This window comes from Aethalodelphis obliquidens, unplaced genomic scaffold (assembly GCF_003676395.1).
Source record: "Aethalodelphis obliquidens isolate GAN/ISIS:26980383/991018 unplaced genomic scaffold, ASM367639v1 scaffold7, whole genome shotgun sequence".
NCBI classification, from domain to species: domain Eukaryota; kingdom Metazoa; phylum Chordata; class Mammalia; order Artiodactyla; family Delphinidae; genus Aethalodelphis; species Aethalodelphis obliquidens.
Window position 1 is genome coordinate 7,105,990 of NW_020837951.1, and position 13,708 is coordinate 7,119,697.

At 57.2% G+C, this 13,708-nt stretch overlaps 2 protein-coding genes across 5 annotated transcripts; one reads left to right on the forward strand and one right to left on the reverse strand.

The window, feature by feature from the left end:
* The first annotated feature begins 397 nt into the window (after window positions 1–397).
* Window positions 398–8,214, forward strand: SPOUT1 (SPOUT domain containing methyltransferase 1). Of its 4 annotated transcripts, XM_027104623.1 has the most exons (13): window positions 399–480; window positions 1,149–1,194; window positions 1,510–1,635; window positions 2,898–3,057; window positions 3,292–3,381; window positions 3,483–3,532; window positions 3,761–3,891; window positions 5,337–5,409; window positions 5,507–5,605; window positions 6,083–6,185; window positions 6,325–6,472; window positions 7,119–7,241; window positions 7,416–7,607. In XM_027104623.1, exons 1-13 carry the CDS (start codon window positions 445–447, stop codon window positions 7,482–7,484), a joined length of 1,254 nt encoding a protein of 417 aa, XP_026960424.1. In that variant the 5' UTR covers window positions 399–444; the 3' UTR covers window positions 7,485–7,607. The 4 variants fall into 4 exon arrangements, with proteins under 4 accessions (XP_026960425.1, XP_026960424.1, XP_026960426.1 ...); XM_027104624.1 differs by lacking the exon at window positions 3,292–3,381 and having other exon boundaries at window positions 398–480; window positions 7,416–7,609; XM_027104625.1 differs by lacking the exon at window positions 7,119–7,241 and having other exon boundaries at window positions 7,416–8,214.
* ENDOG (endonuclease G) lies at window positions 7,575–11,763 on the reverse strand. The gene is made up of 3 exons (XM_027104627.1): window positions 10,509–11,763; window positions 9,218–9,327; window positions 7,575–7,922 (listed from the first exon to the last, which is right to left on the reverse strand). Exons 1-3 carry the CDS (start codon window positions 11,016–11,018, stop codon window positions 7,640–7,642), a joined length of 903 nt encoding a protein of 300 aa, XP_026960428.1. The 5' UTR covers window positions 11,019–11,763; the 3' UTR covers window positions 7,575–7,639.
* Between the last annotated feature and the right edge of the window lie 1,945 nt (window positions 11,764–13,708).

The window sequence follows — 13,708 nt, forward strand, 5'->3', positions numbered from 1 at the left end:
ATTTTCGGTAAAACTAAATCTGCTCTAAAAAAGTAAAGTCTGATAATTAAAAGTAAATGAACGAATCTATAAGATAATTGGATTAAATTATTGCCAGCTCTGAATCACACTCCAGCTCTGGGCCTCAGGGTCCCCATGTGTAAAACCAAGCTGAGCTTTGAGTTTCGCGCCCGACGGGAGGAGAGAGGGTAACTCTCCTATCGTCCAAGGGTTCAAGAGAGAACCGGATACCGTGCGTCTTTGGACACCCAGGCCTGCGATGAGCCCCGCCCACCCCCGGGAGCCCGCCCCCAGGAGCCAGTCCCAGGCCCACACGCTCCCTCAGCCCGGAGCATAGGCCGCGCCCTCGCACGCTATTGGCTCTCCGATTGGACGGCTCGGAGGAGGTGTTGGCGGAAGGGGTGAGTCTGATTGGCTGGGCGGGGCCGACGGTGTGCGACTAACATGGCGGAGCGCGGGAGGAAGAGGCCCTGCGGCCCGGTAGGTGGAGGGATGTGGGATCCCGCGGCAGGGCGCGGGGTGGAGGCAAGAGAAAGAGCCGCTTGGGGGCCCGTGGCGGGGCCTGGCCGCACCTCTAGCTCCCTGCTCGTCGCTGCTCCGCGGCCCGAGTCCCCGAGGTGCCGCATGCTCATGGCCTCAAGCACCCCTGTCCAGATGAGAACCGGAGGTGGGAGCCGGGGTTCGAGTCAGAGCCGGGACTGCGTTGGGTAACTCATTGCCCGGGGCCCGGATTCAGAAGACCGGACCCGGCTCGGAATCCCGAGCCCTTTCGTGGCGTATCTCTTCTGACACCAGGGCGACAGTGGGCAGGTCCTGTCCCCCTGAACCTGTTTCCTCTTCTCTCCAGGAATTGTCTCATTAATTGTTTAATTGTCTCATGAATTGTTTAATTGTCTCATTAAACAATTTATTGAATGCTTACTGTGTGCCAGGTGTGGTCTCAGGCACTGGGGGTACGACAGGTCCCTGCCCTCCTGACGCTTTCTCTGGGCAGCAGGAGTGTGGCGTGGGGGGCGGGGGGAGGGTTCCCTCGTTTCCTCACCACCTCCATTTAAAGAGAGGGGACAGCTGTGGAGCAGCAAGTGGGACCTCCTCTCGGGTGTGACCATTCAGCCTCACTCCTATATCTCCTCCCACCCCTACTCCAGGGTGAACATGGCCAGAGGGTGGAGTGGCGAAAATGGAAGCAACAGAGTAAGTAAGGGACCGGGGCGGTGGGCTCAGATGGGGAGATGAGCGTCTGTGCTCACCTCTCCCCGAGGCCACTCCATCAGTGCACAGCTGAATCTTGGGGAAAAGCCACCAGATTTGGCCCCTCTAGGTCCCACAGTACCCAAAATGGAGAAGACGGGGCCAGAAGCCCTGGGAGGCTCCTTTGGCTGCTGTCTCAGCAGCACTGGAGAGCCCAGGCTGCCCCTACTGAGAGGACATCACCTCCTGGACTGCTCCAAGTCCTCCTCACGTCCAAGTCCCTCTTCCCTCCACCAATCGGGATGTCCTCTTATCCAGAAAAAGAGGAGAAAAAGAAGTGGAAGGATCTCAAGATGGTGAAGAAACTGGAGCGGCAGCGAGTGCAGGAGGAACAGGCAAAGCGACAGCAGGAGGAGGAGGCAGCTGCCCAGAGGGAGGATCGGGGTGAGCAAGCTGGGTCCTCGGTAGGGCAGAGAATGTTATAGCTGGAAGGGCCCTTAGGGGCCAGTGGGTCCAGACATCTTGTCCTGATGGAGAAAATGAGGCTCAGAGAACGGGAGGGACCCAGAAAACTGAGTCCTAACTTCCTACTTAGGTAGATTTCGATTCTGTGGAGGGTAAGCATCATATATCATCACTTTATGCCTCTAGAACCTCATCATTGTAATGATAGTTAATTTTTTTCCTTTTTTATTGATCACTTTGTGCTTTAATTTCACTTTTCATTTAAGTATTTTGATTTCATAATAAGAATGTCTCTTTTTTCTCATTAAATAATACATGCTCAAAACAAAACTCCCCAAACAATACAGAAAACAATAAAGAAAGGAAAAATCCCAGCAAACATTGCAGTTAACATTTCTCCAGCTATGCTAACACCCACTTATATATAGGTAGGGAGGTATATAGATACAGTTTTACAAAAGTTGAGACTGCTTTATCCACACACTTCTGGAGCTGTTTTTTCTCATCCCACATTGTGTCCTGGATGTCCTTCCGTGTTCGTACATTTGGATCTACCCTAACAAGTTGTATCTTTCCTCCTCGGCCAGACCCAAAGGTCTGGAGAGTCAGGGGGCCATATTGTACCCTGTAAGCCCAGTGGTTACCAGTGATGATGGTGACAGTGGGGACAGCAACTGAGCATGTCAGCTGTCTGACACCGGGAAAGCCCTTTATCTCCTGTGGCTCCCTTTGGACAACTCTGGGAGGGAGAGTGTGGTGGTCCCTCTGAAGCCAGCTGTCCTGCCTTTTGTGTGACCTTGGGTCACATATTTGACCTCTGTGGGCTGAAGGTTCCCCACCTCTCAATCGGGATCATGGTATACCTACTTCCTAGGGTTATTGGTTAACTGTGCACATATAAAAGGCACTAAGAATAAATATTAACTCATTATCATCCCTATTTGACGCCTGGGGAACTGAGGTGGTAGCGGGCAGAGGATGTGAATATAGGTCAGTTCTTCTAACCGCTCCCTTGCCTGGCCCAGTGGTATGCCCTTCTTACGGGAGTCCTGGAGACCTCTGATTCCATTTTCTTCCTGGGGAGATTAAGGCCCAGAGAGGGGAGTTGGATCTATGCTGCTTGGCTCAAAACTCCTCACAGTAGGAAAATTCTCTAACTCTGGGCCCTGGGATTAGAGCAAGGGAGGGGAGGGATGGCCCTGGCCTCTCTGGCTGACCATGAACACCCCTGTCCTGCCCAGGGCGGCACTACACCCTGAGCGTGGCCCTTCCGGGCTCCATCCTGGACAACGCCCAGTCGCCCGAGCTTCGCACCTACCTGGCCGGCCAGATTGCTAGAGCCTGCACCATCTTCTGCGTGGATGAGATTGTGGTGTTTGATGAAGAGGGCCAAGATGCCAAGTGAGGGGCCATCCAGCGGGCCCCGGGGCTCAGGGAGAAGGGAGGGGCTGCCATGATTGGCTGGGCTTCCCTTTTTTCCCTGCCTACTTGCCTGGGCTGCGGATCCCGTCTGAATGCCCCCATTGTAACCCTGGCGGGTCGAGTTGCAAAGCAGGGGTGCTGCAGAGGTCATACTGGGGGGAGGAGCTCTTGAAGGAAACCCGGTGGGCTTGAGCCCTATCTTTCTCTCTCCAGGACTGTGGAGGGGGAATTCAGGGGAGTCGGCAAGAAGGGGCAGGCGTGCGTGCAGCTGGCCCGGATCCTGCAGTACCTGGAGTGTCCCCAGTAAGGGCATGAAGGACAGACTTGCCAGAGCATGTGGGAGGGGTAGTCACAGTGCAGGTCGGATGGGAGGTGGCCTCCCTGAGATCTGCGTCCTTTCCTAGGTACCTAAGAAAAGCATTCTTCCCCAAGCATCAGGATCTACAGTTTGCAGGTAAGGCTGTGGGGGCCTGACCCCCATTTCCCATGGATCATCCCCCAGACCCTGAGAAATCATGGTACAGTTGGGAAAGCAAGCCCAGGCAGGGCAAGGCCTGTGGCTGGTGAGAAGCAGCAGATCTGTGGCAGAGCTGGAAACTGAACCAGGGTTCCCAGCCTTACCTTCCACCCCTCCGTGTGCCTCTGCACCTCCCAGAATCTTCCTGGCCCTCCCCAACCACAGGGCTCCTGAACCCCTTGGACAGCCCTCACCACATGCGTCAGGATGAGGAATCCGAGTTCCGAGAGGGCATCGTGGTGGACCGGCCCACCCGGCCGGGCCAGGGCTCCTTTGTCAACTGTGGCATGAAGAAGGTAGGAATTGGAGGGTGGGTCGAGACACGTTTCCCAGACACACCCTGGCTACGGAGGGCACATGGGTGGAGAACCCTGGCCCCAGGCATCTCTGCCTGCCAGTCCCCCATTGATGCAGATTTGGGCCAGAGAAGTACCTAAAATGGGGCTCAACAGATAAAGCCAGGAGCAAAATTTACTGTTTTAGAAAAATCAAATCAACAGAAGATAGTCCTTATACAAAAAACAAACCAAAAGAAAACCCGGGAAAATCAAGTTCACGATGCCTCTGGGGCTGTTCCGGAGCGCTGCCAAGCCGGGGCTCGGAGCATTCATTTGCCACCTATTAACCCTAAGTCTCCTAGAGGAGGAGGCAGAAACATTTAAACAGATGAGGATCCCCTCCCCTCAAAAAGAACAGATCTGAGGTAACTGGCTAAAAACAGAACAGGATGACCCAGACCCAGATGAAGAGAGAAATGAACGTGAAACCCTCAAAAGAGAAAGTGTCCCATCCTGAATTCAAAAGTGGGACAAGGGAATTCCGTCATAATCCAGTGATTAGGACTCCATGCTTTCACTGCCGAGGGCGTGGGTCCAATCCCTGGTCAGGGAACTGAGATTCCACAAGCCATGCAGCGCGGTGGGGGGAAAAAAAAAAACTAAAATGGGGACAAAACACAAACATCAAGTGTCCTTCCTCACAGGCTCCCATGTAGTCAGCATTTACTTCATGCCAGGCCCTGTGCAGTGTAACAATAGGTATTATTTATGGAACATCTTCTGTTTGACGATTAGGACACTAAGGCTCAGAGGGGTTAAGTGACCACTCAAACTGCTATAGCTAGTAAGTGGCATAGCCACCCAAATGTAGGAAACTGGGATTTAATCTACTCATGAAATACTTCCTACTCTGTGCCAGGCCTGGACCAGTGTATTGCAGTAGTTGTTTTGCAAGAATGGTCTCTTGGACTTCCCTGGTGGTGCAGTGGTTCAGAATCCACCTGCCAATGCAGGGGACACGGGTTCAAGCCCTGCTCCGGGAAGATCCCACATGCCGCGGAGCAACTAAGCCCATGCGCCACAACTACTGAGCCTGAGCTCTAGACCCCCAAGAGCCACAACTACTGAGCCTGAGCGCCACAACTACTGAAGCCCGTGCACCTAGAGCCCGTGCTCCGCAACCAGAGAAGCCACTGCAATGAGAAGCCCGTGCACCGCAATGAAGAGTAGCCCCGGCTCACTGCAACTAGAGAAAGCCCGTGCACAGCAACGAAGACCCAGTGCAGCCATTAATTAATTAATTAATAATAAAAGAATAGTCTCCGTGAGCAGGTCTGGCCCAGGTGCCGGGGAGCGGGGCTCAAAGGGTGACCTGGACCCCTGAGGTGCCCCTGTGTCTGGGAGAGCAGCGACCCCCGCTCTCCTGCAGGGGACAGCACCAGTTTCTTCTGGCTTCTTCCCAGGAGGTGAAGATCGACAAGCACTTGGAGCCTGGACTCCGGGTGACGGTGCGGCTGAACCAGCAGCAGCTCCCAGGTACCCTAAAGCGTCCCCAGCCTGGCCCACCTGCGGGCTCGGAGCCACTTCCTTGTCCCCTCGCCCCGTCTTCACAGCCTGTCTGCTTTCCCTCCAGAAAGCAAGACCTACCGTGGAAAAGTCGTGTCGTCACAGGACCCTCGCACCAAAGCTGGTCTCTACTGGGGCTACACGGTCCGCCTGGCCTCCTGCCTCAGTAAGGACAGAGCTTCCTCCTGTGAATATCCGTCCTCTCTCTCTGGGAGGCCACAGAGAGCCTTACTTGACCCAAAAGTCAGGCCGGGGTCCTAACCCTACTCACTTGCCGTGTGACTTGGGCAAGTGCCTTTCCTTCTCTGGGCCTTGGTCTCCTTGAGTGCACTGCCTGGAATGCTTTTCTAAGGAAAAGCATCTTTAATAATGTCTGCCATGGGGTCGGGAATGGGGGCAAAAGGGCCAGTTAAGTCAGAGGTCCACTACTAGCTTTTGGAGCTCCTTCCTCCCCACCCTCTGCTTTGTCTCCCCAAGCTGGTACACGCACGGTCTCTGCCTGTTCCATCGCTGACTTCCCAGCAAGAGTGAGGGGCCTGGCTGTGGCTCTCTTACCTAAACCACGCCCCCCAACACGCACACGCAGCCAAGTGGCAGTGGCCTGTGGGGTACAGAGCCCCCAGTGAGCTGGCCTCCCCCGCAGGTGCTGTGTTTGCTGAGGCCCCCTTCCAGGACGGCTATGACCTGACCATTGGGACATCAGAGCGAGGCTCAGACGTGGCCTCCGTCCAGCTTCCCAACTTCAGGTGGGTCCAGCCAGGGGAGGAGGAACGCAGCAGGGGACGGGACTGGTGGGGGCAGAGCTGTACGGACCGGGCCCCTGCGCATATGGGGGGCTGAGAGCCCTGGGGGCTGCACTCAGTGACCCCCTCCTGTGGGCGCCAGGCACGCTCTCGTGGTGTTTGGGGGCCTCCAAGGGCTGGAAGCTGGAGTGGATGCTGACCCCAACCTGGAGGTGGCTGAGCCCAGTGTCCTCTTCGATCGGTACGTCAACACCTGCCCCAAGCAGGGCAGCCGCACCATCCGCACCGAGGTGAGCCCGCCCGCCTCCCCGACCTCCAGGCCCAGGCTGCTCACCACCAGCAGGGGCTGGAGCCTTGGGGTCCGTCCAAAGGGGGGCGTTGCAACCCTCTTCCCGTCCCCCACCCCGCCCAGGGCTGCCCTGAGCCAGCCTCCTCTAGGCCTCCTCGCCCCCTTTAGCTCTCACCACAGCAGAACTGCAGCAGGGACAAGTTGAGAGTGGGCTGGGAGTTGGGAATCCTGGGCGCTGGTGCCCATCCAGCTGCTCCAGGAGCACCTGGCTGACCCAGGAGACCCCACCCATCCCTGCTCTAGGCCTGTTCCCTTAGCTATACGCTCTGTGTTCCACTTCCCCGTGTCTGACCCTGGTGGGCAGGGCAGCCCTCCTCTCTGCCACCTCTGTCCCATGGGGGACAGGATGCGACCAGCTCTGAGAGCTTTCCACCTGGGCAGCCACTTCTGAGGGCAGCACAGAACGCTGTACCTGTGGGCACTTCCTGGGGGAAGGTGCCACTGCTTCCACTGGTCTCAAAGGGTGGTGACCAAACAGGTGGACAGCCTCAGTCTACCTGTCCCTGAGACCCCTGCCAGGGCCAGGTGTCGCACGCTTGCCAGCCACAGCCTCCCAGCAGGAACCCCTGCCCCCACCCTTCCGACAGCTGCACAGAGGGCCCTCCTGCCCGTCACCTCCCCCTCCCCCTCCCCCTCCCCCTCCCCGATCCTGGGAGGCAGCTATTACGATCATCCCCATTTTACAGAGGAGGATACCTAGAAGCAGAGAGGTGAGGCCCCTTCCTGGCCAGTGACAGATTTGCAGGATGAAGCTGGGCCTGTGCTTCGTAACCCCCCTACCCCAGGCCCTGCTGAGGGCAGCACACCCCAAGGGGCTGGGTCCTGGGCAGTGGGGCACCTGCTAGCTTCCCAGGCCCCAGCCTGTTGCTGTGCTTCTCTTCCAGGAAGCCATCCTCATCTCCCTGGCTGCCCTGCAGCCTGGCCTCACCCACGCGGGTGCCCGGCCCAGCTGAAGGTTCTGTCGGGCCCAAGATGGCACAGAAACAGTGGTGAAGCCAGAGGTTCCCACGGGTCACCTGGGACAGACACACCAAAGACTTGTCTCCAAAAATGAACACCTTTAATTCGACCCAGTCCCCCCGACCCCACAGTCTGGCTGGGGCTGCCCTTACTTGCCGCCTGCAGTGATGGCCTTAAGGCTGCCTGTCCGTGCCAGGATATTTGGCACAAAGAGCAGCCCTGAGGCCCGCTCAATGCTCTCGATGGGCACCAGGAAGCGCTCCAGCGGGATCGCCTCATCCACAGGCGCGTTGGGCATCACATAGGAGCGGAGTTCGATCTGCCCGTCTGCTGCCTCCAGGATCAGCACTTTGAAGAAGTGGGTGGGCACCGCCACGTGGTTCTTGCCAATTACCTGGTACTTCACATAGGACTTCCCATCAGCCTCCGTCCTGTGGGCAGACCCAGGCACACATGGCCTTTTAGGGCTCCTGGGGGACTTGGTCAGACCCAAGGCCACCGCCTCCAGGGAGCCTTCCCTGACCCGACCTCCAGCTTGTGTCAACCTGCAGGACCACCCCTCAGCGTGAGGCTTCTTTGCCCTGCTTGGCTCTCCCAGGAGGCTGGGAGCTCCCTGCAGGGTAGAGACTCACTCTTCCCCTGTTTTCTTCATGTCCAACACTGGGTCAGGTAGAGTGGGTGGTGGCAATAAACACTGCAGAAAGAATCAGGCCTTCATTCACATTCATCCGTGTGGACCCTCGATTACTGTCTGTCTCTCCCTGTGGAGGGTGGGCACCAAATGGGCAGGGCTGTGGCAGCGGAATTCCCAGCACCAGCACAGGGCCTAGGGCAGAGCAGGTGCCCGGAGCACCGGATGGGTGACTTCAGCTAAGCCTCCACGGCATCCGCTCAGGGCCTAGGGCAGAGCAGGTGCCCGGAGCACCGGATGGGTGACTTCAGGCTAAGCCTCCACGGCGTCCGCTCCATTTCAGCAGGCCAGAGGAGGCACTTGCTAATCAAAGTACATCAGTGTCCCAGCCAGCGCCTCAGCAGGCCTGTGCTGAGCCCTTACTACGGTGACATCCACCATCCCGCTTTGTCCCTTAAACAACCACGTGGTAGCTAATGGGTATTATCCCCATTTTACAGGAGAGGATGTTGAGTTCATTTGCCCACTGCACCGAGAAATGAGGTGACAGGGCCTGGATTCCAGCCCAGGCAGAGCCAGTTGTGTGGCCACAACCTCTAGCCTCACTCATCCCAGTGCTCAGCAGGCTAGAAAATCACCAAGCAAGCTCAGAAGAGCTCAGTGCCTTCTACCTGGGAGGCCGGGCTGCAGAGGGACAAGAGTAAAGGCTCAGGGTCAGGGAGATGGAGTTCAAACCTGGCTCCAGGGGAAGCATAGGGGAAGGCTGCTCCAAGTAGGGGAGACCGAAGGCGAGAGCCTAGTGCAAGGGTTTCTACCCGCGCAGAACAGAGTCAGGTAGATGTGAAAAGAGATGACACAGGAAAGAGGAACAGGGCAGACTCAGGGCCTGGTGCCCACGGGCAGAGGAGATGTCTAGGTGGGTACCACAAAGGTCTCTGTGGAGTAGAACTGGGGATCCCGAGACAGGGAATGGACAGACTCACCAAGAAACCAGATGAGTGGGGACCTGGCGGTGTTGACACAGAGTCTGGGGGGAGCCTGGACGGGATGACTGGGAGGTGCTGGTGTCCCGAGGCCCCCCAGCTCTAGCCTTACCTGGGCAGGAAGAGAGGCCCCGTGCAGACATAGACATTTTGGTAGGTGCGGGTCAGGCTGCGGCTGTACCGTTCCAGGTTGTTCCAGGCATTCTGGTTGAGCTGGGGCACCTGGCAGGAGAAGTGGCCTTCAGTGAGACTGGCTGGAACACTTGCAGTTAGAGGGCTGCCCCAGGCCCTGCAGGGCTGGCACTGGCATGGCGCCAGAAAGTTCCAGCGTGGGTGGGAACAAGCAGGTGGAGGAAACGGGTTCATGGAAGGAGAGTCACTTAGCCTACATAGTCACATGGGTGGGGCCCGGATAGAGCTCAAGGAGGTGCTACTTTCGTCCAGCTAGAGCAGGAGAACTAGCATCCTAGGTCTCAGAGCTGTTTCTCAGCTCCAAAGAGCCATATGAAGGAACGGAGGAAACCTCCCAGATAGAAACAGGCCTGCCCACTGCCCCCAGGGGCTCATGGGAAGACCAGCTCTCCCAACCATCTCTCCTTTCCTTTTCCTAGTCTGAACCGCATGCAGAGCTCAGCGGGGAAGGTCAGGAATCTGCTCCTGACTCCACCACTTGAGCTCTCCAGTCCTCAGCACGGCGTCTAGTCAGATGGGTAGGGGACTGTGCTCCTGGGTGAGCATAGTCAGGTCAGAGAGGCTAGGACCTCACAAGCCTCACTCAGAGCCTGACATCCGTCTCCACGTGGGTGTCAGGCCCTGGTGGGAACAGGGCTAGAGGTAGGGCGGCTAGTCCAGGCGCACAGCGACTGCTACTAACAGCCACTGCATGCAGCTATCTTTCCTTTTACTCCTGGAAGGAAGGCAGGGTAGGACAATGGCCGAAAGCTCAGGGTTCTCTAGGCAGGCTGCCTGGGTCTCCTCCCACTGTGACACTGCGCCAGTCACTTTGTCTCTCCGAGAATCACTTCCCTCATTATAGCCGGTATTTACTGAATGCTTGTCATGGGCCAGGAAGTGTGCTCAGTACTTTTACGTGCATGGTGTCCTTAGCTCCTCAGCGCCTCTGCACGAGGTAGGTGAATAACAGTTTTATCCCCATTTTACAGACAAGGAAACTGAAGATCAGGGAGGCGCCCGGGGGCCCTCGGTTAAGATCAGAGTGCAGAGTGGGTGCTCAGCGCCCCACCGCTCCGTCCCTTCCGCCTGCGGCGCGCGGTGTGTTTAGCCAGGCGCCTGGCGTAAGGCGCGCACTCGGTAGCTTTCCTATCTGCAGAGGAGCAAATCGAGGCTCAGAGGCGAGCGGTGGCCTCGCCTTCCGCCGCCGGGGCAGGGGTCGCAGGCGATACCTGGGGCGCGATGTTGCTCAGGTAGAAGGTGTCGTTCATGGCCTTCTGGCTCCAGCGGTGGTTGCCGGCGGCGGCGAGATGGCCGCGGTCGAAGCCGCTGCCCCCGTAGTCGGCGTTGGTGGCGCGGTGATACGCATGCACCGAGTCGTCCTCGTGGAAGTCGCAGGAGCGGCGGTCGCCGTCGCCGCGGAGATTCTCAGGCCGCAGCTGCTCGACCACCCAGAGCGCGCAGCGGGTGCGCGGGTCGTAACACAGCATGTACGACTCACGGCTCTTGAGCTGCGCCACCCCGGGCAGCCCGTACTTCGCCAGCTCGCCGGGGCTGCCGCCCGTCGGAGCCCCGGGCACGGCGGGAAGCCCGGCCGCCGCCGCCACAGGCAGCACGGGCAGCCGGCTCAGCAGCCCCGGCGCCGCCCGTGCGTCCGCCCGCCGCCGCCAGCCCTCGGCGGCTGCACCCAGCCCTGCGCCCAGCGCCAGGGTCAAGCCGCCCCGAAGCAACTGCTTGGCCATGGATTGTGGCCGGAGCGCGGATGGAGAGCGGTCCGCGGAGACGAAAGAAAGCCTCGACCTCACGCGTCCGACCCGGGAGTCTCTGAAAGGGGCCGCACAGGCCTGCGGGGCCCACCGCGAGGATAGCGCCAAGTGGAGGAGTAAGACAGCGGAACGCGGGTCCCTTCCACTCCCGAGCGCTCCAAAGTATTAATATTATACTCAGGAAGCCAACAGTAGGCGTCAGGACCGGCCCAACTGGACCTCCCGGGGCCCTTCCAGGCGTCACCACCGGCCCAACTGGACTTCCCGAGGCCCTTCCTTTGCCCTTGTTAAGACTGGGCGCTGAGAGGGCGTGGCATCGCCGTCGCGGTTTGTGATTGGCTGCCCCCAGAACCGGCTCCGCCCCGCCAGGTCGCCTTGGTCTCCACCGAGGGATCCTCCCGCTCCGCCAACTAAGATCCCGCAAGCCCCCAGCGGACAAAAAAAAAAAGCTTTATAAAGGTTCATACCTTCTAAATCACTTAGAGGACTGAGCTGGGGAAATAAATCAGGAATGCAAGGATTCCCCACCGTATTACTTATAATAGAGGCCGGGGAATAAGCAAAATATTCGGAAATAGACACTGGTTCCGGACATTTTTAGCACATTAGAATAGTATCTAGACCATAAAAATATATATATATATATTTTTTCGGTATGCGGGCCTCTCACTGTTGCGGCCTCTCCCGCTGCGGAGCACAGGCTCCGGACGCACAGGCCCATCGGCCATGGCTCACGGGCCCAGCCGCTCCGAGGCACGTGGGATCTTCCCAGACCGGGGCACGAACCCATGTCCCCTGCATCGGCAGGCGGACTCTCAACCACTGCGCCACCAGGGAAGCCCATAAAAATATTTTTAAATCATACAGCAACTTGCTCACCACCTAACGTGAAGGGAGAGACAATACACAAAACTCCGTATCAAGAAAATGACAATTATATAATAGTAATTACATCAACGAAGAGAAGACCAACATGTTATCGGTGATTTTCTCCAGATTGTGGGCTGTGAACGACTTGTTGAATTTCAAAATTTTCTCAATCTAAAAACTAACTTGCTATGAAATCATAATGTAATAATACCTCCTGCCCCAGTGCACACTCTCTCCTCCCTACAACTGCAAATTGCAGTTGTTAAAGAGTTGAATAGGCTCTTCCCACAATTTCCTAACCTTTTCCTTTGACCATTCTAAGAGCTTCCTGACTCCATCTTTGCTCATTTTTCCTGCTCAGAGGTCTTGAAGGTTTCAGCCCCTCACAGAACCAATGCCCACTGCAAAGAACACATGATTTATTAAAGACAACTTGTCATCAACAGCACTGATTCAAAGAACGAAACAGATGAAAAAACAAAAGCAGACTAACATTCTGACCCTTGGAATGAGACCTGCTGAATTCATACAGCCCATTCTCTAAGCATCCGAAGTCCTGGGGGCAGCTTCCCAAGCAGGAAGCCTCGGGGTCTCTAGCTCTCTGGGGACCTCCCTTGAGAGTCTGGGGAGGGAGAAGGGCAGGTCCTCCCATTGGCGAGCTCAGTCTAACCTGGACATGGCCCCTGTGCTCTTTTGACCTTCATCACAAGGTCAAGGAGAGGGCACTGGACCCAGGTCTGCCACTGAGGCAAATGAGACGCAGTGATTCTAGTATGGTCCCAGGAGGGAAGGTAGAGGGACAGGTAAGAGGCAATGCATCAGGTGTCCTGGGCAGTGTCTGCTGGGACCCAGGCTGTGGCCCAAGCGACAGGCTGTGAAGGGATCAAGTTGTGACTGAACCACCAGCTGACAAGTTCTGGGAAGAGGGTGAGCCAGGCTGCTGGGAAGCAGCGTTTTTACCCCATGCCGGTGTCTTGGAGGCTGGCAAGGATACCAACTCTCTTGTCTCCCTTAGACCCAGTTCTATTACAGAGCTCAGGGCCCTCCCAGGCAGGACCTGCTGGAAAACCAGGAAGGTCCCAGAGGCAGGCGGAGAGGATGTTGACTGACCTTGGAAGGTCAGGAAGACCATGACTCCAGCTGGTTTCCACCATTGGAGTCCTACCCTTCATCCCCAAATCAAGCACTTGCCAATCTGCAATAAATAACCAGGAGTCTGAATAAATAGTAAAAATCTCCCAAATACTGTGCTGGGAGGGGAGGAGGAAAAAGGCAAGTGCATGGAGTCCTAGAAGCATCCAATGGACAGCCTGGAAAGGCGCCTCCTCGGGAAAACTGTCCCTGGCCCATAGCCACAAGTCCTGGCTGTCAGGCTAAGGAAGTTTCCGGGGGGCCTGAGGGTCCCTGCTGGCCAGTCTGGGGAGATGAAGAGGACCCGTGCTACGTGCTACGTTACCCAGCCTTCCAGATGCAAACCAGCTGCCTCCTCACAAAAGGAGGGAGGGCCTTGGTCGGAATAGGCCCACTAGTCCCACAGCCCAGACTGGGAGGAGCCGGCTGCTCCTACTCAGTAGGCATGGGCCCCACATCCTGGAAGCAGCCCGGCAGGTGACCGGAGAAGGGCCTGCACCTCCTTCAGCTCCCCTGCCTGAGGGAGACATGGCTCTCCTGGCCCTGACAGGACCCAGGCCTTTGAGCTTGGCCACACCTGGCCCAGAGAGACTCCCTTTGATCCCACCGCCCTTTATGGGACTCGCCTGCCCTGGGCCGGCACCTGGAAGCCATGGGAACGACTA

What these genes read in the sequence shown, in the direction of transcription:
- SPOUT1 (XM_027104623.1), top strand. Translation starts at nt 445, where the DNA reads ATGGCGGAGCGCGGGAGGAAGAGGCCCTGCGGCCCG. An exon ending in TCAGGATCTACAGTTTGCAG is followed by an intron (nt 3,533 to 3,760) that starts GTAAGGCTGTGG and finishes CCCCAACCACAG; the next exon opens with GGCTCCTGAACCCCTTGGAC. An exon ending in GCCGCACCATCCGCACCGAG is followed by an intron (nt 6,473 to 7,118) that starts GTGAGCCCGCCC and finishes CCCTTCCGACAG; the next exon opens with CTGCACAGAGGGCCCTCCTG.
- ENDOG (XM_027104627.1), bottom strand. Translation starts at nt 11,018, where the DNA reads ATGGCCAAGCAGTTGCTTCGGGGCGGCTTGACCCTGGCGCTGGGCGCA. An exon ending in TGAGCAACATCGCGCCCCAG is followed by an intron (nt 9,328 to 10,508) that starts GTATCGCCTGCG and finishes TTCTCCTGCCAG; the next exon opens with GTGCCCCAGCTCAACCAGAA. An exon ending in GGGCCTCTCTTCCTGCCCAG is followed by an intron (nt 7,923 to 9,217) that starts GTAAGGCTAGAG and finishes GTCTGCCCACAG; the next exon opens with GACGGAGGCTGATGGGAAGT.